The following is a 23,975-nucleotide window of genomic DNA, read 5'->3' as shown; positions in this document are numbered from 1 at the left end:
AGATAGACATCACAAAGTACAGCATCTATATTTAAATCTCGACGACTGAAGTGGCCCATAAGCTCTCATTACCATTACCTACTTCCTAATTCACCATATGTCTTTCTCTCCATATCTCTTACACGCTTTATCCGAGAAGTGATACAATATTTTATTCTTTCTTTTTCCATTTGAAAAATGATTTCTTGGCTTAGCAAATATTGCATCATCATCCTCTTCACACTGATTTTCCATGGGCGTCTTGGATTTTCAGACAACAATAAACTCCACGAGGCTGAAGGTAATCTTAAAACACTTCACAGTCCCCCTTCTCTTTAATAGTTTTTTTTGAACTGATTTCTTAATTCTCTTTAATAGTTTCCAACTAAGATTCTTCCTTTGTCTCTCATCTCTCGTACGTTTATGTGTATTCATCTCTATCACCTTCTTGATATTTCTTGAAATTTTAAAACCAAAGCACTTTCATATGTTTTTTGTTTTGTTTTTGTAAATTGAAAATGGGAAGTGAGAGCACTAAAGGAGATAGGGAAAAAGCTAGGGAAGAAAGACTGGGACTTCAACAAAGATCCATGTAGTGGTCAAGGCAGCTGGGTTGTTACCACTTACACGTCCAAAGAGTTTGAGAGTAATATCACTTGCGATTGCTCCTTTCTTCCTCTGAACTCATCTTGCCATGTCATCAGAATGTAAGGCCTCTTCTTCCTCCTCCTCCTCACCTTATCTTCTAGTATATTTTTTACCCATTTTTGGTTCACAAATATATCTTTAGTCTAATAATGATGTCGGTACCGAGTCATGTACGTACTGATCATCGGTAAATAATCAAGGGAGTATGAATATTCTACGGTAAAAATCACTTTCTCATGAACAGTGTTTAGGAATTGCATCCGTACATTTATTATTTACTTTTTAAAGCAAAAAATAAGGAAAACAAAAGCTAACAAGAGTAGTGAGAATGTTTATGGTCACAAAACGCACTAATTACTTTCTTGGTGAGGAGGTCGTAGATTTAATTATGTTTTCATTAACTACACGACGCACGCGCTTTAGTGATAGCCGCTAACTATATACCATGTTCTACCAACTTACTAAATTAAAGTCTTATCGTTTTAGCAAGATAACAAGATTTAAAGCATTTTTGTCCCACAAAAAATACAGGATTCAAAGCATATCGTTTTCAGGATGATTAAGAGAACTAATTCAAGAATAGTTTTAGTTTGGTGGATCACCGTGGATGTATAAAACACTTATGAAACTACAGAAGATTTATTTGCCAACAAGCTTGGTTTGTCTCTTTGTGACGACAAGTTTATTTGCCAAGCTGTACATGGCAGCTGATCATTGACTGATCCGTTGACTATATATAGGCTATGGGATTCAAAATAACGCGTTTACTTTCGATTTTGTTTTTATCATAACTAGAGATTTGCGCGGACTTAATAAATCGGCAAAGACAAAAACATTCCAACAATTCAATGAACTTACCTCCAAAAGTAAATTTGATTAGTTTTTTTTGTCGCCTCATGAATCTTTTTAAACAGATGTTTTTAATTGAGATTTTATAAATTAACATTACTAATTAGTAAAAATCATTACTTTAATGTTATTACAAAACAAATTTTAGTCAGTGTCTGCAATCTAAGGGAGTTGTCAGAAATCTACTTGCCATTATGTTAAAATGAAACTAAATTTAATTTAAACAAATTGTCTAAGTAGATGAAAACAATGGCTGCAGTAGTTTAGTAGATGTTGTAAACCAGTGGAGTATGATTTTAAAATAATTACTCTCTTTCTAAGTAGTTTTACTTAAAACACAAATATTAAAAAAGTTATAACTTTTTTTTTAAAAGTCATTTGATATATAATTTGGATATTATTAAACCGATCATACGTAAGTTTTATAATTTGATTGATCACACTGTAATTAATGAAAGTAAAAGTTATACAGAAATCTGAAAATTACTTATATTTTAAAATAATTTGTTTTCTTTTTAAAACTACTTATAATATGAAACAGAGGGAGTATAAAATATCACAAAATTTATTAAAAACATAAATAACAAACTTTTATGAAAAAAACAAACAAACTAGTTTTCCCTTTTATGTATATATTTTTTAGTCTAACGTTTTAATATGTAAAAGATTTTTCCCACAAAGTTTTTAAGAAGTTACTCTTTCGCCCCAGAACTTATAGTTCCTTACAAAAAGATCTTCTCATTATCAGTTGTCACAATAACGAGATTATTTATGGTTTAGTCTGTGGGTAAATCGAAATCACATATCCGGTTTAAGCTCATATCCGGTTTATTGTGCTCTGTTTTGGCAGAGCTCTGAAGTCGCAGAACTTAACAGGCATTGTCCCTCCTGAGTTCTCCAAGCTTCGTCACCTCAAAGTTTTGTAAGTCATCAAAGCAAAATAAATGAGTTTAGATTTTTCATACTTTCTTACAGTTTTAGTAGATATAATTGGTTCTTAAGACATACAATCCTGGTGCAGAGACCTTAGCCGTAACTATCTGACTGGTTCCATTCCAAAGGAATGGGCTTCTATGCGCGTAGAAGATTTGTAAGTTACTAGACTCTATATTTCTTTAAGCTTATGTAATGATTTTAAAATATAAACCATTTTCTTTAGTTTTGTAATAACCGTTGTTGTCTTTGTGGGGGTTTTATTATGTGCAATACACAGATCTTTCATGGGGAACAGATTGTCTGGTCCATTCCCCAAAGTCCTAACTCGCCTTACAACGCTCAGAAACTTGTACGTTGTTACACCTCTTACACTTGTTCTGAGTCAGTATTAGAACTGGTCATGCTTAAAAAATCATAATAATCATTCCTTTATGATTCTAAAGTGTTTCAGAATGATCTATGTATTTGAACTTACGCAGGAGTCTCGAAGGAAATCTGTTTTCAGGACAAATCCCTCCTGAGATTAAAAGGATGATTCATTTGGAGAGACTGTAAAGTTTCTTTTCTCTCACATAGACATAGAACAACAACCTTAGAATTGATAACCAATTGTAACGTAGGCTAATATATTATCATCTTCTCTGGCTTTTGCATCAGTCATCTTCCTTCAAATGCTTTCACTGGCCCGTTGCCTAAAGAACTTGCACTGCTCCAGAACTTGACTGATATGTAAGATAATTTCGTCTTATTAATATAGTTCATACGACAAACATCAAATAACAAATTTAGTCCTTGTTGGATAATCTCTAGTTATATCTTAAGTGATTGTATTTGTGTGATCCTAGGAGGATAAGTGATAATAACTTTACTGGCCGGATACCAGATTTTATCGGCAATTGGACAAGTATAATGAAACTGTAAGAGTTTACTTCCTTCTCCATAAGCACTTTTGCATGTCCTCGAGAAAAGACATACAAAACCAAACATGTTTTTTTTTTAATTTTTGCAGGCAGTTGCATGGTTCAGGTTTGGATGGTCCGATACCTTCTAGTATTTCAGCCTTAACCAGCTTGACCGACCTGTAAAGCCATTAACAAAACCAACTTCTTTTCAAATTGGTTTCCTTCGTGAAACATTCGTCATCATAGTTTTTTCTTTGGTGGGTTGTGATTGACAGGAGGATTAGCGACTTAGGAGGCAAACCGTCTCCTTTCCCTCCATTGAATAACTTGGACTCTATCAAGACACTGTGAGTTAAAAACAATACAACATTTGTGTTGTCTACTGAGTATAAGTTTTGCTAGCAACCTTATTTTATTCAACTTCCAATGCAGGATACTGAGAAAATGCAATTTAAATGGTGAAATTCCAAAGTATATTGGGAAGCTAAAGAAGCTTAAAACACTGTAAGTCATGTTTATACATTGACCAAAGTAGACCTTTAATATTATTTATATTTTCATGAGATTGAACTCTCTGTTTACTATGTAGTGACCTCAGCTTCAACCAGCTAACTGGCGAGATTCCTTCAACGTTTGAAAATATGAAGAAAGCCGATTTCATGTAAGTGCGTGCGTCAGTTCACTAAGGAAAAAAAGAAAGAATAAAATTAGCTTTTAATATTCTTCCTAATCATGAAAGCTTTTCTAAATCTTCTCTTTCAGTTACTTGACAGGAAACAAGCTGACAGGAGCTATTCCAAGCTACTTCGTTAATAAAAACAAAAACGTGTACGTTATTCCCCTGCTAAATTTCAGCTTTACCACTTAGCACAGGCTTTTAAAACTGTATATGTTCTTCTTGATGTCATGATATGCAGTGATGTTTCTTACAACAGCTTTACTGATGCAAGTACAATTACCGGGAGTAAATGCAGCGATGTTACCTCGTAAGTGTACTACTCCTATATTCAGAATACTTTGCTCATTCGTTAGCAGAAATAACAAATGCTTTGCTTCATTTCCTAGTAATTGGGTGGAAAGCTTCTCCACGGGGAATAAATCGTAAGAAACCAACCGTCTCTCTCTCTCTCTCTGTAGTGCATTTTTAATCATATGTTTAGTGAACTGAAAGTAAACATTCTCTTGTTTGATGTTTCAGACGCAAGGAATCATCATGTTACCTTCATCACATCCCTTGTCGTCTCCCTAAGAGAGATCGTAAGCAACGTTTTTAACACTTGAAGTAAATGCGGATCAGGTCTATTATGTTCTTGATTAAAATTTGAATTATTATTTTTTTTAATTTGTAGATAAGTATAACTTGTACATAAACTGTGGAGGAGGAGAACTTAAAGTGGATAAAGGAACAACATATGAAGCTGACCAAAACTCCAAAGGTCCTTCTATGTTCTTCAGTGTCAATCACTGGGCGTATAGCAGCACTGGGAACTTCATGGACAATGATGATGATGCTGATGATTACATTGTACAGAACACATCCAGATTGACAGTTAATGCTTCCTCTCCCAGCTTTGGACTTTACAGGACAGCTAGAGTCTCTCCGTCATCGCTAACTTACTATGGACTCTGCCTTGGAAATGGTAACTACACTGTACACCTTCACTTCGCTGAGATCACCTTCACCGATGACAAGACTCTTTACAGCCTCGGCAAACGTTTGTTCGATATTTATCTTCAGGTATGTCTGTGGAACTCTGTAGACAAAAAAATGTAAACCATGACATATAGTGTTCTTACTCATTTCTCTGAACACAGGATAAGTTGGTCATTAAGAACTTCAACATTCAAGAAGCAGCTAGTGGATCAGGTAAGCCAGTCATAAAATCCTTTCGGGTAAATGTAACGGACCACAATGTGAAGATTGGCTTGAGGTGGGCGGGGAAAGGGACAACAGGCATTCCTATTAGAGGAGTTTATGGTCCTATGATATCAGCTATATCAGTGGAACCAAGTAAGTTTTTTTTTTCTTACTTGCATTTTAAAAATGGATCATGGAATCTCATAGTTGCTTGTTTCAGATTTCAAACCTCCTGTGTATCATGACAAGAAAGAGATCATACTAAAAGCAGGGATACCTGTTGCAGCAGCACTTCTTTTATTGCTCATATTTGGTATATTCTTGAAGAAAAGACTTGACAAAAATGCTATTGACAAAGGTATATAAGCTTTGGTTTTCTTATGAATCTTATAGAATCTATTCACATGTCTGAAGAGTACTTATATATTGATTGGTCTATGACTGAACAGAGCTAAGGAATTTAGATCTTCAAACCGGAAGTTTCACTCTGCGACAGATAAAAGCAGCCACTGATAATTTCGATGCAACATTGAAGATTGGTGAAGGTGGATTTGGCTCTGTGTACAAGGTAAAAATTCACTTGTGTTCTTCAACTTTTTTTATGAAAAGTTTCACAGTAAAACTAGAAGGTGGTCCGGTCCCATTTCTTGGTGCAGGGTGTATTGTCAGAAGGAAAGTTGATTGCAGTAAAACAATTGTCTGCAAAATCAAGGCAGGGAAACCGCGAGTTTGTAAATGAGATAGGAATGATCTCAGCTCTACAACATCCAAATCTTGTGAAGCTATATGGTTGCTGTGTTGAAGGAAACCAGTTGATATTGGTGTATGAGTATTTGGAGAACAACTGTCTATCTCGTGCTCTCTTTGGTACGTTTTAATTTTTTTATATTTTTATCCTGAGTTTGCTACTGAACCATGCCGCATGCTCTAAATCTCTGTGAGCTGTTGTAGGAAAGGATGTGAGTGCTAGGCTGAAACTAGACTGGTCAACGAGGAAGAAGATTTGTTTGGGGATAGCTAAAGGACTTACATTTCTCCACGAAGAGTCTAGGATAAAGATTGTACACAGAGATATAAAGGCGAGCAACGTGTTACTCGATAAGGATCTCAACGCCAAGATCTCCGACTTTGGTTTGGCGAAGCTGAACGATGATGGAAACACTCACATCAGCACTCGTATTGCAGGAACTGTGTAAGTCTCTCTTTTTACTCGTAAATACTCTTTAAGGATACATTTTTTTTTATATTTTTTGATATTTTGTATTTGTATTGCAGAGGTTATATGGCTCCAGAATACGCCATGCGTGGTTACTTGACTGAGAAAGCAGATGTTTATAGCTTTGGCGTCGTTGCACTCGAGATCGTAAGTGGGAAGAGTAACACAAACTTTAGGCCAAGCGAGGAGTTCGTTTACCTTCTTGATTGGGTAAAACATTCTCATCTCTTTCATCCACTCAAAGAATATCTTTTTTTTTCTTTTTTTCACTCAAAGAATATCATAAACCAAAGTATGTAACGTTGTTGTTTTTTTTTAGTATGTAACGTTGTTGCATTCAAATACATGCAGGCTTACGTTTTGCAAGAGAAGGGATGTTTACTAGAGCTGGTTGATCCGACGTTAGCCTCTGATTACTCAGAAGAAGAAGCCATGCTGATGTTGAACGTGGCGTTGATGTGCACCAACGCGTCACCGACGCTAAGGCCTACGATGTCTCAAGTGGTGAGTCTGTTAGAGGGAAAGACAGCGATGCAAGAGTTGCTGTCGGATCCTAGCTTCTCAACGGTTAACCCGAAGCTTAAAGCATTGAGGAACCATTTTTGGCAGAACGAGTTTAGCCGAACGCTTAGCTTCTCTACTACAAGCGGGCCTAAAACTGCCTCTGCCAATTCACAACTTGATGCTGAGGAGAAGACTGGACTTTTGGATTAATTAACCTCTTATTATGTTCCAATTTCTAAGTGAGAGATTTATAGGAGTGGTGAAGTTTTTATTTATACTTTTTAAGTGTATATATAATCAAGACATTATATCTCCAAACTGTAAAAATGTTTTGACCTTAAAGTTTTCCAGGTGGATTCAGTAATTTGGATTTTATACAAATCAATCTTCATTGGTAAATTATATATAAGATTTCCGGTGATTTGAGATTTCTACATTATCATCTTGGTGCTGTTAATGGAATAAAATAAATCATAATATCAAAGTATATATGCTTTTTATTTAGATTTAATAAGATATACTTCTATAAATTAATAATGTTGGGATTTTAAAAATTTAGTGCACAAGTTCCAGACGATGGACGAAGAGCTGCAAATATTAGTTTTAGCGAAAGAGTTAAAGAAGGAACGAACAAGTCTTTGATCACCAACTTGGATAATGTAGATGTTGCATCTCGTGAAAGTTTGTACAATTTTAAGTGTATGATCCAAAACAGTTTCTCTTTTGAACATTGTCTTTGCATATATAATTAATTAGAAATTAGAACTCCGTTCACTAAATTCATTAATGTATACAGCTTCGCTCATATTCTAGACGAAACATGTTACCTTCATAAATTAATGACACTTAAAACAATAGAGGCATATTAACAAAAAAAAACTTATCAACAATGACAACTCAACATATCTAAGCAAGTGTATCGTCTTCATTTCTTCTCGAGTGCAAATGCAGTGGGCAGTGTCTCTATAGACTGGCGAAGCCACCTTATGTGGTGTGGTGGCACATGCACCCATAGATATTTTAAGACTCAAATTTTTATGGGTAAAAACATATAGATTTTTGTGGATTAGATGGTAAAAGTTAGTTTGTGCACCCATAATAACCCAGGTTCAAAACTTATTTGTACATTTTTAGCTTTTATTATCAATAGTGCACCCAGGAAATAAATACTCTAGATTCGCCGCAACATACATTGTATAGATTCCTCTTAACTACTCTGCTAAAAGGATGTTCTCTAAGTCGGTGTGTGATATACTACTCTTCGATAATACTCGAACCCGATAACCCAATATACCAAAAATCTGAGTACATTCGTTTTTCCGAAGGATCCAAACTTGACCCCGCACCGCTTTTGTCGGACAAAGGTTTTGTTTCTGTTCGGACTATATGCCCAGGCCTAATACACATTATACAATTGTTTTCCAGATTTCACATTTCACATTTCACAAATCAGCACTACCAGTTATCAGTCTCAAGTCAACCACTCTCCTAAATGGCTAAAGCTCACTAGAAACAAAAAGAAATTCTACATCACACATCTAGTCCAATTTTACATCAACTAAGAAATTTGTCAAGCTTTTAGGGTGATGGATCATAAACGAAATAGCAACTCAAGAGTTGAGACTCTCATAACTGCGTCCAAGCCCCAAAGTTTTCTTATTATCGGTAATTCAACTTGCACAAACATGAGAACGTATCTTGGTTTGTAACGAGTCAGACTCAAAACTTAACCTATAAATTTCTAAATCACCTCAAATTCGAATAAAAACAGTTTGACATCCATTCTACCTCAGGTTTCTACGTTTTCCGGTGTTAAATTGCATTTGCAACTAACCAACAATACACTTCTATATATCTAAACAATACACATTCCAGCAAAAGTTCATGTTTAAGCAACGATACACAACAAAAGTTCAAATCTTTTTTCTCCAAATCAACATAAAAACATAATCAGACACTTGGTTGAACAGAGACATTATTAAGTCGCTCAAGAGCCAAGATGAGAGCTTGAGTTCCAAGACCACCTTCACCATGTGCCTTGAGAGACAAGTAAAGCTGCTGCGCAAGAGCCAGCCCAGGCAAAGCCAACCCCATCCTCTGACACTCGTTCAAACAAATCCCCAAATCCTTAACGAAATGATCCACATAGAACCCCGGATCGAAATCCCTCTTGAGAATCCTCTCCCCATACAAATCTATCGACTTCGAACCCGCGGCTCCGGTCGAAATCGCTTCTAGAAACTTCCTCACATCGAGCCCGGCCTTGTGAGCGTACACGATCCCTTCGACGAGCCCCACCATCGTCGAAGCGATCGTGATCTGATTCGCTAGCTTAGCGAACTGCCCCTTCCCGCTCCCTCCCATGAAGTTGACTTTCCCCATTAAACGAAACAATGGATCCAGACGCTTCACCGTTGCTTCGTCTCCCCCGGCGAAGATCGAGAGCTTCCCGTTTTTAGCGCCGAGGTCTCCGCCGGAGACGGGAGCGTCGACTGAGAAGCAGCCCGCGGAGGAAGCTGATTTGGAGATCTCCTCGGCTAGAGAAGGCTCGGAGGTGGTCATGTCGACGAGGACGCCGCCGGGAGAGAGGCCGGATAAGGCGCCGGAGTTTGGATCGAGGAGGACGCGGCGGACGTCGGAGGGGTAGCCGACGATGGAGAAGACGACGTCGGATTGGGAAGCGAGGGAGTTCGGCGAGGCGGCGAGGTTAGCGCCCATGGCGAGGAGAGGCTGGGCTTTGGAGATTGTGCGGTTGAAGACGGTGACGGAGTATCCGGCTTTGATTAGGTGTCCGCACATTGACCGGCCCATGACGCCGGTTCCGATCCAGCCGATTCGGGTGTTGGAGGGGCTGATTGGATCGGATTTGGAAGACATTGAGCGGCGGCGGAGGAAGAAGGAGGAGACGAGGGAGGGGGAGAGGGGTCGGCGGAGGAGCAGTGGCATTTGATTGTGTGGCGAGTGATGGGTTTTTAGTAGTTATCGAAAGAATGAACGGAAGGTAAGGCAAGCACGTGTGGTTTTAGCCAGCACGTGTTAAGGTTAAAGTGTATTAAACATCATTACAAACATCATCCATCACACTCTTAATATTCTCAAGTCCACAACACACATCTTCTCAACATTTTTTAAGTAGCAGGCTTAGAGCATTTTTGTAGAAAACTCTTCATTTTAAAGTTTGCAAAATCTATATTTGAAATTTCTAGCTGTTCTTCTCTAAATCAAAACTTTAGATTTAACTTCAAAATTATTTGTATTTTACACTTTATTATAATTAGTGTAAAACCATAAAAAGTTTATAAATAACTAGCACATTTATAGAAATATTACAGCAATATTAATTAATAAAACTATACACTAAAATATAAAACTATAAATAGAAATACATAACTAAATATTAAACTACAAGAAAATATCACATTATTCCACAAAATTATTTCCATAATTTTCTTTCTTCAGTTACACAAAATTTGTTTGCACAATATTTTAAATTTTTTTGAGGTTCTGGGAAAATTTATCAGACTATTAGTGTTGTTGTAATATATAAATTTGTGTAATAATTATATTTTCATGTATTTTTTTAAAAAAAATATTAAAATTCTTTTGTAGTATTTTTGTTGTCTAATTCTAGTTTTAAAATATTATAAATCTTATTTTAATATTTTATTTAATTTTATGTGCAAAAATTAAATTATAAAACAAATTTGAAATATTTATGAGATATAAAAAAATTAAGGATTAAAACAATAAATGAAAAAATATTTAAAAATCATAAATGTTATGTGTAATTAATTGTAAAGACCTAAATGCAAATAAAAACATAAATTTCAAATTCGAAGTTTTGAATACTCTTACATTTTAAATTTGAAGTTTTAAAGTTCTTTTCAAAACAAAAAAAAATCTATAGTTAAAAATCATAGAGTTTTTTTTTGTAGATGCTATTAGTTAATTCATGATCCACGTTCATTTGATGCCTTTAACAAAAACAATAATCATGGTACACTTATAACCTCCCGATACACAGTTTGGTTCAGAGATTCATTTATTTCGTGTATCGAAAAGCAGTTTATAGAATTGTTGACAAAAAAAAAAGCATTGTTGACAAAAAAAAATCAGTGCATAGAAAGAACAATTGTGCTGTAGAATGCTTAACAAAATTTGTAATGAAGTTAGATCTTCCGTCAAGTGAATAATTGTTTCCTTATTTAAGATTTAAGAATAATGGACTTAGTCATTATCGATTCTCAAATTTAGAAGTTACAAACATTTAAATGTAAATTTAATATGTTTATAATTTGTGGGTATATAAAGTATTAGGTTTTTCAAAATTGAAGGATGTCTGTAACCAATCTTATCATGTATGTTGTTAGCTTTTTTTTGAATTATCATTTTCTATAGAGGAGTCTAGATTTGAAAGTTTCCTTCCATAAATTAGAGCCACATATGAGATGTTCCTTTCTTTTATTGTCGTGTTTTGTTTAGAGTAGAGGTCACTAATTCGCACTGGGAGCATTAAATTGTTTCAAGTAAACCTTTTCTAAGATTTTATTTCAAATGCTCTCATCATGTGACAACAAGAACAGGTAGGCCTTTAGATAAATACACGTCTGATATGTGGATACCCAAAGCTATGTAGTCTAACAGTAACAATAAAACTTGGACTTCAGTTGTAAAGTTTTATTCTTATGAAGGATAAGATCCCATCAAACACCCATACCACATGCTTGTATGAACATAAAAGATAAAATCAAAGCAACATTCTCACAATGGCTCTAGCCACATTAGAGACTTTTTGCATTGATTTGGTCAAACTAGTCAACGGAGATTTCCCTTTAAAATCTCCTTCACATACTGCAGCTTCCACACCAGCATCGATCACACCGTCTTCACCGAACTTCGGAACTCCTTTAGATATAGCTTCAATGGCTTCGGGAACATCAGCCTTTAAGATCGTGTTGTATCTTCGACTACATTCGTCTAAAGCCTGTTTCAGTTCCGGTCTCTTTTTATATAGAGTGTTGATTTCTTTCAAGGTCTTCGTCGCCAACCCCTACAAGAATCAATTATTTATAAAATAATCTCGCAATTTTGTGTTTTATACAGAAATATCTCGCTAGTAGCAAATTTAGTATACTATTAAATTTTAAATCAAATTAGTTAGTGATAATAGTAACTAAGCTTATATCTACTAAATTGAGAGTTAATCTTGATTAAATATCACATTCTTATAAGAAATGAACTATAATATAGTAATATAATTGAATATGTGTCGGAAAAGAAAATGAAATCAAATACCTTGATTTTATCGACGAGGATAAGAGCGAGGCCAGAGGTGTCGGCAGAGGAGCCACGTGGGTCGGAGTCGAGGAGAGAGACGCAGAGATTGAAATCTGGTGTCTCTTTGCATGTCTGCTCTATCATATTCGCTTCACTCACCATCGCCATTACCATCATGATCATCATCACCACCACCATCTTCATATTTCTCTCTTAATTATAATTTGATGGTTATTGAAAAGATGGAGGAGCTGCTTTGATCTCACGATTTTGAAGAAGAACAGGAGTTATATAAGTGTGTATATTTGCGTCTGTTGATTTGCATGCGTAGTGCACGTCTCCGATATATATAATCGATTTTCGTTGCGCCTTTACCAAAATCCCTTATCTCTTATGTTACGCAAAATATTTCATATTTTTATAATTGTTACTATATTTTACGACTATTATATGGTTTACACAGATGATAAAACAACAAAAATATGTCGTCTTGTTATTAATGTTGGCCATGGCCCAAGTATTAAAGTTTCTATAGCTTTCCAACGAACATCATGTAATGGAGTACCGCCATGTGGATCCAATGGTCGAGGTTAGCGTGTTACACTAACCTAGTTAAGAAAAGCTTTACCCGATTAATCAAGGGGCTAGCTTTTTGCTCAGCCGTAGTTTTTCTGCCTATAATAATTTGAAATGGTAAGCATTGCGAGTTGATGAGTTACAATGGTGGAGACGTTACATCATCTATAGAAGATAGAATAAACTTAAAGTAAATAAAGCAAACAATTATGAGTTATTTCATTTTCATTTGACAAATATGACCACCTAAAGCATTTTCTTTCTTTCTTAAAGCTATATAATTATATATCCTCCTTAAAAGTAGTATAAAATATAATTCATTTTTAGTAGTTGTTAATTTTGTGGACCAAACAAGAAAGATAAGCTCAGTATAAGAGGTCCATTCAAATAATAATATCCGTATTTAATCATTCATTCATTCAATCAATCAATCAATCATCTTATATTTTGTAAGCAATCCCCTTACTTGGGTAAGAAAATAGATGTACAAAAAATTATACTAATAGATAGTCTTGATTAACGTAAACAACTCTTTGGTTTGAATCTTATACCATCATTAATCTCAATCTTTTACCTGGAATTTTTAGCTTCGGTTAAAAACAGTTCTTATCTTTTTTAGATTCTAACTAAGAAAAATTAAAAATTATCTTTTAAATAAGAGATATAAGAACCGTTTCTTAGCCAAAAAATATAAAAAATATATCAAATCATGAGTTAAGAACCCTAGCTAAGAAACCGTAGTTTATCGTATGCCTTTACACGGATAAGAACTGCAATAAAGCTTCAAGTAAAGTCATATCACGAACTTGGCTAAATAAATGACCCATCGATGTTTATTTTCCTGCATACAAGGTTTAATATTTTTGACATCACAATTCACAAGGTTTAACATTTTAGCTTTTGTCACACTGGACATGTTTTTGGTGTCCAAAATTTTCAGAATAGTCACAATCAGACAATAAACCCGCAACAAAATCTGTTGTCCATATCTGATTCATTTAAAACAGATGCATGTATAACATAAATCTGATAAAAAGCAAAAGGAGCCAGCAGATGATCTGAAATATAATATAACAAACATGTTCATAAGTTAACTTTTTTAATGATTAAAAACTGCTAGATCTGTAAGCCGATATATTTTTCTAGAACGAAATTCATACCACGTTAAATGAATTTTCCTTTTTCCTAATGAAACTTGAACATGTGAATCTTAGTAATTCAAGAGTTAACTAAAAAAGATTTACATTCTGGGTGTGACTGAGAAACACATGTAGCGATAATTTTTCTAAAGATAATTACTTTTTCACTCAGTTGCACTTAGTTTTTTCAATCAGCTAAAAACAACTTTTATCTCTCTTAGCTTGGTACTGTTTAAATAGAGGTTTTTTTTTCTTTCTTTTTTTTGAAACACATTTAAATAGAGGTATATATTCACTTTTTTTATCTCTGTTTTTGAAGTGAAAAATAGATTATTCTTGACTTTCTATTTTCTTATCTCTACTTCTTAATTACTCTACTTGAACTATCGCTCAGTTATTCTGTAGTTTACCAGTCATACCCTCTAGCTTCTAAATATACCAAAATATATTATCATTAACCAAAAAGCTACAAAACTAAACAAAGTTATCTTTACCAACATGTGCGATGTTAAATTCAAATTTCTTAAAATAAATAAGAAAAACAGAAGAAAAAATGAAGACACATGACCCATATTAGAGAAGATCCCGTAGAGATTCTCCTGACAGCAATCTATTTAATAGCTCGGTTGAACCTTTGTGATTGATTTAATTCATTGTTTACTCTGACTTCCTAAGCGTGATTTACATGCTTCCTAACTTAAACTCGTTTTGTATTGATTAGACTGATCCGTGGAAATCCATTCCACGCCATGTGCTCTTAAATAGCTTCTTTATGCCGCATATGAAAACCCGTTGTTTGGAAAAACATGCGAGAATATATCAATAACTTGGAAACTATGTGATAATAACTTAGATCTAAGGTTACCGTTTATGAAAGAGGAGAGTAAGCGAGAGAGTTCGGGTTCCTTGTAAATATATAAAGTGAAACATGATTGTTGTTAGGCATGTAATATTTAGATAGATATAGGAATTAGCCAGTAGCAAATGAATGTTGCAAAGTCGTGCAAATATAATTGAACAAGTAGCTAAATGATTACTGAAGTGAATTATAATAAAAGATCAAAATATATGACCAAGAATTGAATTCTATAAGCTTGCTATCTTAACCTTTGAACTTGTGAGGTATACTAACCCCTTTTCGACCAACAAAAAAAGAAGTTCAACTAGTTCTATTTCATTTTCTTAAGCGAGTATAGCAAAAACAAATTCGACCAATAACCGTCGAAGGGAAAGTGGCTACACTCGTGGTCCTAGTTATGGCCATGATGGTGGACTTGTATTTGGACATGGATATGATAAATTCAAGACTGAAAAATTATTTTAAGAATTTATTCTCACAAGAAGTGAAAAAACAAAGATAGAGACAAACAAACACAACAAATACATATAAATGTATGTTATGTGGAGGAAAAAAAATAGCGGCCGTATGTGTTGTAAACCAAAAACATCTTCAAACTCTATCAACAACCAGTGAATAATTGTTGTACCTTCCCTTTAAAACATGGACCAACAAAGACGACAAAAATTGAATAATCTCTATAATTATTTTGTAAGAAACACTATATTGAAGTCATGTATATCTGGAAAATCCAGCACCCCCATATCCTTAGGGTACATATCTCATCATATGCAACCCAGTGTAAGCTTCTTCTGTTTTGTTATGAGCTCCACAAAAGTTGAAATCGTATTCTTAAGTTTGTCAATAATGCCTTGTGTGAATGTGAAACACGACATCACAAATGTCAGAACTGTTTGAGCTAAATATTTTATATGGACTTTTTCCCTTCCATTCGATAAAAGTTATGATGACCATGTGTTGGTGCGTCTATTGAGTCGATTTTGTAGAAAAAGAAAACTTTCATCTTTGATCCAAATATTTGTTTGGGCAATCCTAAGTCCAATCCCATGACTCTTTCAGCGAAAATTATAAGAAAAAAATTTATATCTTGTTTCAAGGACTGATCAACTCGGTTTCCAAAAACGATAAGAGATTTTGTCGCATTTAGTCTTGTTCCTAATGCTTTCTTGTAGATATATAGAATGTTCATAAGCTCTGTACAATGCTCACTTCCGTCTTGTAGAAAAATACTATCATCTGCAAACAGAAGATGAGACATCTTAGGGTTCGCCCTAGCAATAAGAGTCCAAAAATTCTCTTTTAATTTTTTTTGAGATGTTAAGAGTTGAGCACCTACACTCATAACTCTAAAGACCACAAAAATAATAGCGTTTGACTTGAGAAAGTTCTTGATGTTTGACTAGGGCTACAAAATCAATAACAGAGATCTTCCGGCACTTGGATAGAAATATTGAGTTTCGGCTGATAACTTCAGGCAGAGAGAAACAGAATGTTGAGTGCTAGCTACATCGATTCTCTGGGTTTACCAATTACCAGATAACCTGCTATCATTTATTATTAGTATCTCAAGTAGTTTACCATCATTTATAATAAAAATTACAGAACGATGTAGTAAAAAAAAGTCAAGACTATTTTTTTTTCTTTGTAACACAAAAAAGTCTTAACACTATACTATCCCATTTTGTAAAGATAAAATCTAAGCATTTGAAGAGTTAACTTAGCCTTGGTAGTTGTTACAATCAGTTGGGCCATAAAAAAGCGTATTGGGCTTCATCGATAGGCTTTAGAAGCTAGAATATTCGATTAAGATATCGAATTTAATTAATATTGTAAGAAATAAATCTTCTCACGTGTGTGATCCCTCACAAAAAAGGACAAATAATATTAACTTTCTTTTTTTCAGTTTGGCCCGCCGCTATGGCATCATATTCATCTAAACCACATTGTTCTCTCACACGAACCGTCCGATCTAAAGCCACGTCACCTATCCGCGTCGAATTCAGATTCAACGGTTCAGATTAAATTTCAAAGACGGTACTCCTTTATGCAGTTGGTCGAACCTTGTAAACCCTTCCCTCTCTCTCTCTCTACTTTAATCCCAAAAACTCTCCACGAAAATCGAAAAATCTCTACTCGTTTCCGGAAGAAGATGACTGGAGTTGATGATGACAAGGAGTTCAAAGAGGAAACCGTGATTCTCAGCGACGACGACAGTGAAGTGGAAGAAGTTAAAGACGGAGGAGAAGAAGGCTCCGACGAGGAAGAAGAAGAAGAAGTCGATGGAAGTGAAGGTGACGATGATGAGGAAGATGAAGACGACGACGAGGTCCAGGTTTTGCAGTCCCTAGGTGGGCCTCCGGTACAGTCGGCTGAAGACGAAGATGAAGAAGGAGAAGAAGACGGAAACGGAGATGATGATGATGATGATGATGACGATGACGACGACGATGATGACGACGAGGACGACGAAGATGGTGAAGATGAGGTATGATTCTGAGATAAATCGATTTAGGGTTTAATCTCTTAGATAAATTGAAATTGTAGATCTAGGGTTTTATGCTGCTAATTAGCTTAGTAGAAGTTTGGATCTGTTTAATGTTTTCTTACAGTAACTAGAAACTGTCCTGTTTTTAACTTTCTTTCTCTAAATAAAAAAAAAGTTGCGACTTTTCTTTAAATAATACTTTCTGACAGTCGTGTCTTCTGTTGTAAAGAACATAGTGAACTCAAAAGTAACTTATTTTTTGTTTGATTACTAGAACTTGGGTTTAAGTATGAAACTGAAAGTAACATATGTTTTGTTATTTGGGGATTGGTCAGGAGGATCTTGGGACTGATTACCTAGTGAGGCCAATTGGTCGGGCTGAAGATGAAGAGGATGCGAGTGATTTCGAGCCTGAAGAGAATGGTGTGGAGGAAGACATCGATGAAGGTGAAGATGACGACGAGAATGATAACTCGGGTGCGGGAAAATCTGAGGCTCCTCCCAAGAGGAAGAGAGGAGCTGCTGAGGAAGAGGAAGAGGAGGATAGTGATGATGAAGATGATGCAAGACCTCCGAAGAGGTAGTTTTCGAGGAATTTGACAACAACAGCATGGTTCAAACAAACAGATAGAGAGCGTTATGGCTTTTTTTTTTAAAAAAGAAAATTTGGAGTCGTGAGATTTGAATCATTGGTTGGGGTTCATGTAAGTTTATTATGGAGCAAGACTTAGTAGTTTAAGTTGAGTAGGGGCTTTTTTTTTTTTTCTTTCTCATTTTATGCAAATGTTGTTTCTTTTTCTAGTGAGTCAATAACCAATGTTTCTGGAACGATTTGCTGTCTAATGCTATTTCTCTATCAGTTTGTTCTGTTTCTTTTTTAGATTGTGTAAAAGTCTAGTGTTAAAGTCTTTTCTTTTTGTAGTTTTGGCTTGAGACGTTGTGGTTCTTGTAGGCATGTACGGTTTGAGCCTAATTACATTCTATGGGTTTAAAAATGTAGTGTCTAATGCCTATTTGTATATTACCAAGATACCAATCAACAAGAACAAAACCAAATGTCAAGTTCGGTCTAACTGATCTAGGTGGACACTGAAAGATGAATATGTTTTAAGAAGTAAATCGGAAAAGACATACTAAAAAGATCAAGAGCTGTTCAATGCAACCTTGGAAGAGCTGTTCAATGCATCCTTGGATCATATCTACGACTCTCAAAGAAGTTGTGGCAGATGTGGAGTCCATTGGAGTTCTCAGAAGATTTGGATGCAGCAAGGGAGTCAAAATGGATCCATGGAGCTCACATGAAGTGCTCTGGTAACAAGGAGCCCGACAAGTGAACTAGGAGATCTGTTGTGCGATCTACCCAAGAGGAGACACACCAAAGTTTTAAAATGGAATCTCTATCCTCTCACTTGAAGTGACTGAAGTCCATATCAGCAACCTGAGTTAGCAAAAGTTGAAGTTGGAAGGTTGCACACAAAGTTCTATGTTTTAAGATTGGCTTTCATTTCATATCCATCACAGCCAAATAAAAAGAGAAAAACCAAATTGCAAGCCTAACCAAGATGACAGTTATGATGAAAGAGCAAGCAAAGAAGCTCAAATGGTGGTGCAATGATCGTATTTAACAATGAAACATGGCTGTTGGACCAAAATTTAGCAACAAAAAAAACATGGCCGTTGGAACTGTTGGAATTTATAAAATCCATGTCAACTCTATATTGTTTGATTAAATACGATATTGTCCATTTTGAGTATTAGGCAAGTACACATAGTTGTACTTTTGGTTTCCTTTTCAAAATGTCTCGTACTAATTAGAGTCAAACATCTCTTTATATATTAGACATTCTTTCGTCTAAATTTGAATGTGGAACTTTGTTTAATATCTTACATTCTCCTCTTTAAACTAAGGACCACACTTATCTAGTGTTTTTTTTTGCTTCCTTTTAGAATGTGTCTCCACAACATCTCGTTCTTTTAATAATGTTTATTCCTCACAACTTCACTGGTTCCTATGATTCTGACTTGTTTCTGACACATACCTCCTCTTCCGACTTGAAAGATCCGCTTCCTATTTGAAGGGTATTTTGGTATTCTTGCAGATCTTCGTCAACCTTGTGCTCTGATAACAATGTTGGGATTTATTAAATCCATGTCTAACTCTATATTGTTTGATTAGTACGATATTATCCATTTTGGACTTTAGGCAAGCCTGCATGAATTTAATTTTGGTTTCCTTCTCAAAATGCATCGTACTAATTAGAGTTGAACATTTCTTTATATATTAAACATTCATTCGTCTAAATTTCAATGTGGGACTGTTTGATATCTCACAGGAACAACTTCAGAAGTATTCTAACTAAGCTCCTCTTCACTCCAAGCAAAGTAAGTGAGTGAAATTGGAACCCCAATGGTATTTAAAAAAAAAAAAATTGGAAGCCCAATAGTAGCCAATTGTGTGTTGCTCACAAAAGAAGAAATCAACAAAGATGTGTGTGTAACAAAGCTGTCAACACTCCATTCCAAGTGAGCTGATTGTGGACGAAATTAAATCCCATTAAAGGTCCAACAACTATGTGTTTACTACCTAAGTAGAGGAAATATAAGAGAAGCCTAATCTAGATGAGCAAACCAAAACATTAAGGAGTAACACACACACACAACACATATAAGTTAAAGAAGGCTGGTAAATATTTATGCAAACAATAAAGTCTAAATTGGCTGCCAGATTTTCTACATCTTACTTCTCCTTTTGTTGATTTTAAGCCAAATATTCCCGTGTTTAAGTGTTACATTTGTATTTGTAAGCTGTTTAACTAGTGAAACCAATAGCTCCATGTGAGCTTCTTCCTCTCTAAAAATAGTCTATTAACAATCTATGATGGGTTAGTTCAGTTTGTGATTCCCTCTTTGAGAGAGCAAACTCTAGCTGAGTTTATTCTTCGTCTTCACATAAATCGGTTCCATTCAAAGTCTCTTTGATTCACTAAATTGATTAGTGATCATTCTCTCTAAGCTCATAGCTGTTGTCTCTGATTCCAACATGGCAGATTTGTTGTCCAAAATCCAACAGTGCATGTTTATAAAAAAGCTTGACTGAATCGGAGTGAGTAAAAGTGAGTTTAATATTCTTAAGGTAAGCTTATACTTTTTACTTCATTAATCAGTTTAAGAACTGTATAACAAATCATTTTATCCGTTCTATTTTTGATAAACTATTTTGAACTAAAGTCAGAAAACAAAACTTCAATTGAAACCTTTGAAATGGGTACTCCTTACATGTAGGTAGAACATCGAATACTATCAAAATATGCTGAAATAATCAGCTAAAAAGGTTAATAACTATACAATGTAATATCATTAAAAAATTGTATTTTTAACCAATTGTTATCAATTAAAAGCAGATCAAAGATTTACATAACAGTACAGTACAAATAAACTTTAAACTAGAGCTTGATCCGCGTGCAGATGCATGTGTTTACGTATTTATCTCTTATAATAAATATTTATTTTGTATATATAGTAGTAATATATAATTTTAAAATGTTTCATAGTAAGCTCAAAATTGCTAATCATTTGCTTACTATAACAAAATAGTAATATTTATTTTCTACTATATATTTTACTTCTGTATTTTAGTCAAAACTAGACGACAAAAAAACCTATGAAAACTTTGTTTAAATTTACAGTATTCAGTTTTCTTTTTGAACTATGTCCGATGTTATTTGTTGCTCGATAATTAATTTCACACAACTATTGTATACTTTTCATATTTTTTTCAAACACTTTTACTGTGGAAAACTAATTCCCCACAGCATTTATTACATTAACATGAAAATTATTTTGCCCCATAGACCCAAAAAGCTAACAACTATAAAGGAAATTAAACTCCAACTAACACTAAACCTCATTGGCAACAAATTACTAAACTTTATTAAACCAAATAAGACTTGGCAATTTCTCCATCAGCTCCTTTAGGGTAAAATCCACCGGGTACCCTTTCATTTCCACTTCCATATACAATCCGCAGAATTTCCTCCGGAGTTCGATCAAACGCAAGCGATAACTCGTCACCAACCAATACATTCCCGGCCACTTGTCCCTCCGCACCCATGGCTTTAGGTACAACCAGCCCCTCATCTTTCACACCCATTTTCCCTAATTTGTTCCTTAGACGCGAGATCCTATCTGTGAAAGCCGCAACCGTGATACCATAAGGATGGACCATGTGTGTTGCCCTCGCATATAGCATTGTTCTTATCACAGCGTCCTGACCTGATTCTACTCCTAAAAGTCCTGCTACTAACTGAAAAAGTTCGTGTTATTAACATTATGTATAACCGGAATTTAAGAGAATGCATCCAAAAATAATTAATGATATAAAACAACATCACTTTGTAACCTGTGCATGGTTACATTACTCCTTTCTTTTTAGTCGAATATTTTAAATATACTTCAAACAACTTTTTTTCATTAATAGATGAAACTTTAGACATAGCTAGAAACTTTTATGAGTATTTTTATCAATAAAATAAACGAAATTTCATCTAAAAGTTATTTTTTTTTTGATAAATATAAAAGTTATTGATGTGGTGGAACGTAATTCATGATTTAGAAATTACATTCAATCTTTTCTCATGTTTGTTTTTGTTTTAGATACACTAAACATATATTTTATACAGAGTAGTTTAGTTTTCTTACCTTCCTTGAATCGGGACATTGCAGTTTCGGGTTAGCACCAACATAGCCGGTGAGGCCAACATAAGGGACCAAATATGAAGCAATGAGGTAATTGTAAGAATTGGCATAAGGATTAAATGGTGGTACAAGTTTTCGTCCGAATGCATCATCCATCACTTTGGCAAATGATTTTATACTCAAATCAAGTAGCGGCCTTGCAAATCCTGTCACCGTTTTCTTGATTGCCCTGTGTTTTTTATTTTTATTTTTGAAGATTATCTCAAAGGCTATATATATATTAGAAAGAAAAAAACACTGTACCTACTTGATATCGATAATAGTGATTAAGTTGCGGTTTAAAAAAATCACATATGATCACAACTGTAAAATATATACACAAAATGAATTCAAAGAAACATTTACCTCAAGTGGCCAACCTCTTGCCAAGCAAATTGCAAAACAATATCTCTTGTCAAAGGATCAAGTTTAGCTTTCTGTGCTCCAATAGGACTGGGACCTCCCATCGTTAAATTTGGTGCAATTTTATCAAGACCAAACCCTAATGCCCCGAACAAGAAAAACTCAGCTTCAAGATACTCCAGATTCAATGGAAACTCCAATAATTTCTTGTCTTGATCCGTACAGTTTGTAGTTCGGTCGGGGCAACTCATAACCTGATAATGGTTAGTGTTGAAGAAGAAAAACACCATTACTGTTGAAACCAACAAGTTTCTTCTCTCTTTGGTGTTTCCCATTTTTATAAAATGTTTTCGTTTCCTTTTATTCGTTTCTGATTTATTTGTGTCTAGTTATGAATGTGAACTCTGTATTTATAGGGTTTAAGACTTGAGCGAAGAGCAGAAGAAGTCTCCTGTATTTACTCCGGAGGGGATTTCGCGGATACTCCCACGTGGCTTTATATCTGCTGGAGGAGTGCCTCGTGGATTTAGGACGTCTTCAGTTACTATTTGGAGGACACATCTTTGGATGTTGAATAATATACGAATGTCTTTTTGTCTTTAAAGTTTATTTGATAAGGTTAGGTTGAACTTTGTTATCTTGTTCGAAGAGAGAGGGTATAAGCTTGTCCCAACAAGTAAAAGAATATGTTCTTTTTTCCGTTTTTTAGTCAATTAATTCTTACTACATTGAATTTTAGAATTTGATTTACATTTTTGATGAAACATGCCACATGAGTTTGAGACATTTCGTTTAATGGTTTATTGATATCTTTATTACCAACACTTAAAATGTATAATAACTTGTTGAAATTGATAACTTTGAGAACACTGAAAATAAAAAAAAACGAAGAAGACAAGTTATTTTTACTTCAAAGAGTTTGAGATTTTTATGTTGGTAGGATATACTAAAAGATAGTATAATAATGTTGTAAAGAATGTTACCTCATTAATATCGTTCATTACTTCACAAATAATATCGTTTAAATAAGGTTGGTGTTTGGTGTAGCGATTTGTCCAAGACAAAAGTTCGTATAATTCGACTTCTCTTGTTTTGAACGAAGAAGCAATCTTTATATGATGGCTGATGCAGAGGGTTTCTCGTACAGAAAATTGTGTTTCTTTGTGTTTTCATTAAAACTGCATTGCCCCTTTAGTATATGTTCCATGCAATGCACAACTCACATGGGACTTCGGATAGGTCGAATAGTTTAGTAACTTTATGAAATGGGCTAACTAAGGGCATGTTAAACATTTAAGGTTAGATTTGATTACCTATACCAACTCAAATTCGAGTAATAGAATAATTTTTTCATGTCAAAAAAAATATTCAAGGTTGTAATATATTATGTGCCCAATCTTTAAACGGACCAGTAAACATAAACCGCATGGCTCCTCCTCTACGTAAGAACGAGAGCTTCCATTTTTTCTTAACATTCATACCAGAAAAGAGTTTCCATTTTAACTTTTACGTGATCTTATCCAAAAGAAACTTAGTTAAAAGATTTTAACGTTAAAAATCCTTTTTAAAAAGATAAATGAATCATATTTCCATATCTAGATAATGGAGGGAGTGTGTGAAAATATATAGTGGTCAATCAAATAATTAATT

The 23,975-nt window shown here is 34.6% G+C and overlaps 5 protein-coding genes across 5 annotated transcripts; 2 read left to right on the top strand and 3 right to left on the bottom strand.

The window, feature by feature from the left end:
- The first annotated feature begins 54 nt into the window (after window positions 1-54).
- LOC106349743 (probable LRR receptor-like serine/threonine-protein kinase At1g07650) lies at window positions 55-7,256 on the top strand. Its single transcript, XM_048782032.1, has 24 exons — window positions 55-280; window positions 506-686; window positions 2,327-2,398; window positions 2,498-2,566; window positions 2,690-2,761; window positions 2,892-2,963; window positions 3,070-3,141; window positions 3,258-3,329; window positions 3,422-3,493; window positions 3,590-3,661; window positions 3,747-3,818; window positions 3,904-3,975; window positions 4,077-4,142; window positions 4,232-4,300; window positions 4,380-4,415; window positions 4,513-4,571; window positions 4,664-5,052; window positions 5,130-5,325; window positions 5,393-5,530; window positions 5,622-5,740; window positions 5,829-6,039; window positions 6,124-6,364; window positions 6,448-6,598; window positions 6,740-7,256. Exons 1-24 carry the CDS (start codon window positions 178-180, stop codon window positions 7,100-7,102), a joined length of 3,039 nt encoding a protein of 1,012 aa, XP_048637989.1. The 5' UTR covers window positions 55-177; the 3' UTR covers window positions 7,103-7,256.
- A 1,466-nt stretch (window positions 7,257-8,722) lies between these two features.
- Window positions 8,723-10,026, bottom strand: LOC106346396 (probable 3-hydroxyisobutyrate dehydrogenase-like 1, mitochondrial). Its single transcript, XM_013785707.3, has one exon. It carries the CDS (start codon window positions 9,836-9,838, stop codon window positions 8,843-8,845), a length of 996 nt encoding a protein of 331 aa, XP_013641161.2. The 5' UTR covers window positions 9,839-10,026; the 3' UTR covers window positions 8,723-8,842.
- A 1,528-nt stretch (window positions 10,027-11,554) lies between these two features.
- On the bottom strand, window positions 11,555-12,602 carry LOC106346397 (cell wall / vacuolar inhibitor of fructosidase 1). Its single transcript, XM_013785709.3, has 2 exons — window positions 12,188-12,602; window positions 11,555-11,942 (listed from the first exon to the last, which is right to left on the bottom strand). The coding sequence occupies exons 1-2, from the start codon at window positions 12,371-12,373 to the stop codon at window positions 11,640-11,642; spliced, it is 489 nt and encodes a 162-aa protein (XP_013641163.2). The 5' UTR covers window positions 12,374-12,602; the 3' UTR covers window positions 11,555-11,639.
- A 4,194-nt stretch (window positions 12,603-16,796) lies between these two features.
- On the top strand, window positions 16,797-18,101 carry LOC106346398 (nucleolin). Its single transcript, XM_013785710.3, has 2 exons — window positions 16,797-17,228; window positions 17,564-18,101. Exons 1-2 carry the CDS (start codon window positions 16,893-16,895, stop codon window positions 17,810-17,812), a joined length of 585 nt encoding a protein of 194 aa, XP_013641164.2. The 5' UTR covers window positions 16,797-16,892; the 3' UTR covers window positions 17,813-18,101.
- A 2,867-nt stretch (window positions 18,102-20,968) lies between these two features.
- On the bottom strand, window positions 20,969-22,787 carry LOC106351214 (desiccation-related protein PCC13-62). Its single transcript, XM_013791026.3, has 3 exons — window positions 22,329-22,787; window positions 21,927-22,152; window positions 20,969-21,531 (listed from the first exon to the last, which is right to left on the bottom strand). The coding sequence occupies exons 1-3, from the start codon at window positions 22,658-22,660 to the stop codon at window positions 21,160-21,162; spliced, it is 930 nt and encodes a 309-aa protein (XP_013646480.2). The 5' UTR covers window positions 22,661-22,787; the 3' UTR covers window positions 20,969-21,159.
- Window positions 22,788-23,975: the final 1,188 nt, after the last annotated feature.

The sequence above is a fragment of the Brassica napus genome, chromosome A6, assembly GCF_020379485.1.
Source record: "Brassica napus cultivar Da-Ae chromosome A6, Da-Ae, whole genome shotgun sequence".
In the NCBI taxonomy this organism is placed as follows: domain Eukaryota; kingdom Viridiplantae; phylum Streptophyta; class Magnoliopsida; order Brassicales; family Brassicaceae; genus Brassica; species Brassica napus.
Note: the sequence above shows the minus strand (reverse complement) of the source record. Positions and strands in the feature narration are given on the sequence as shown.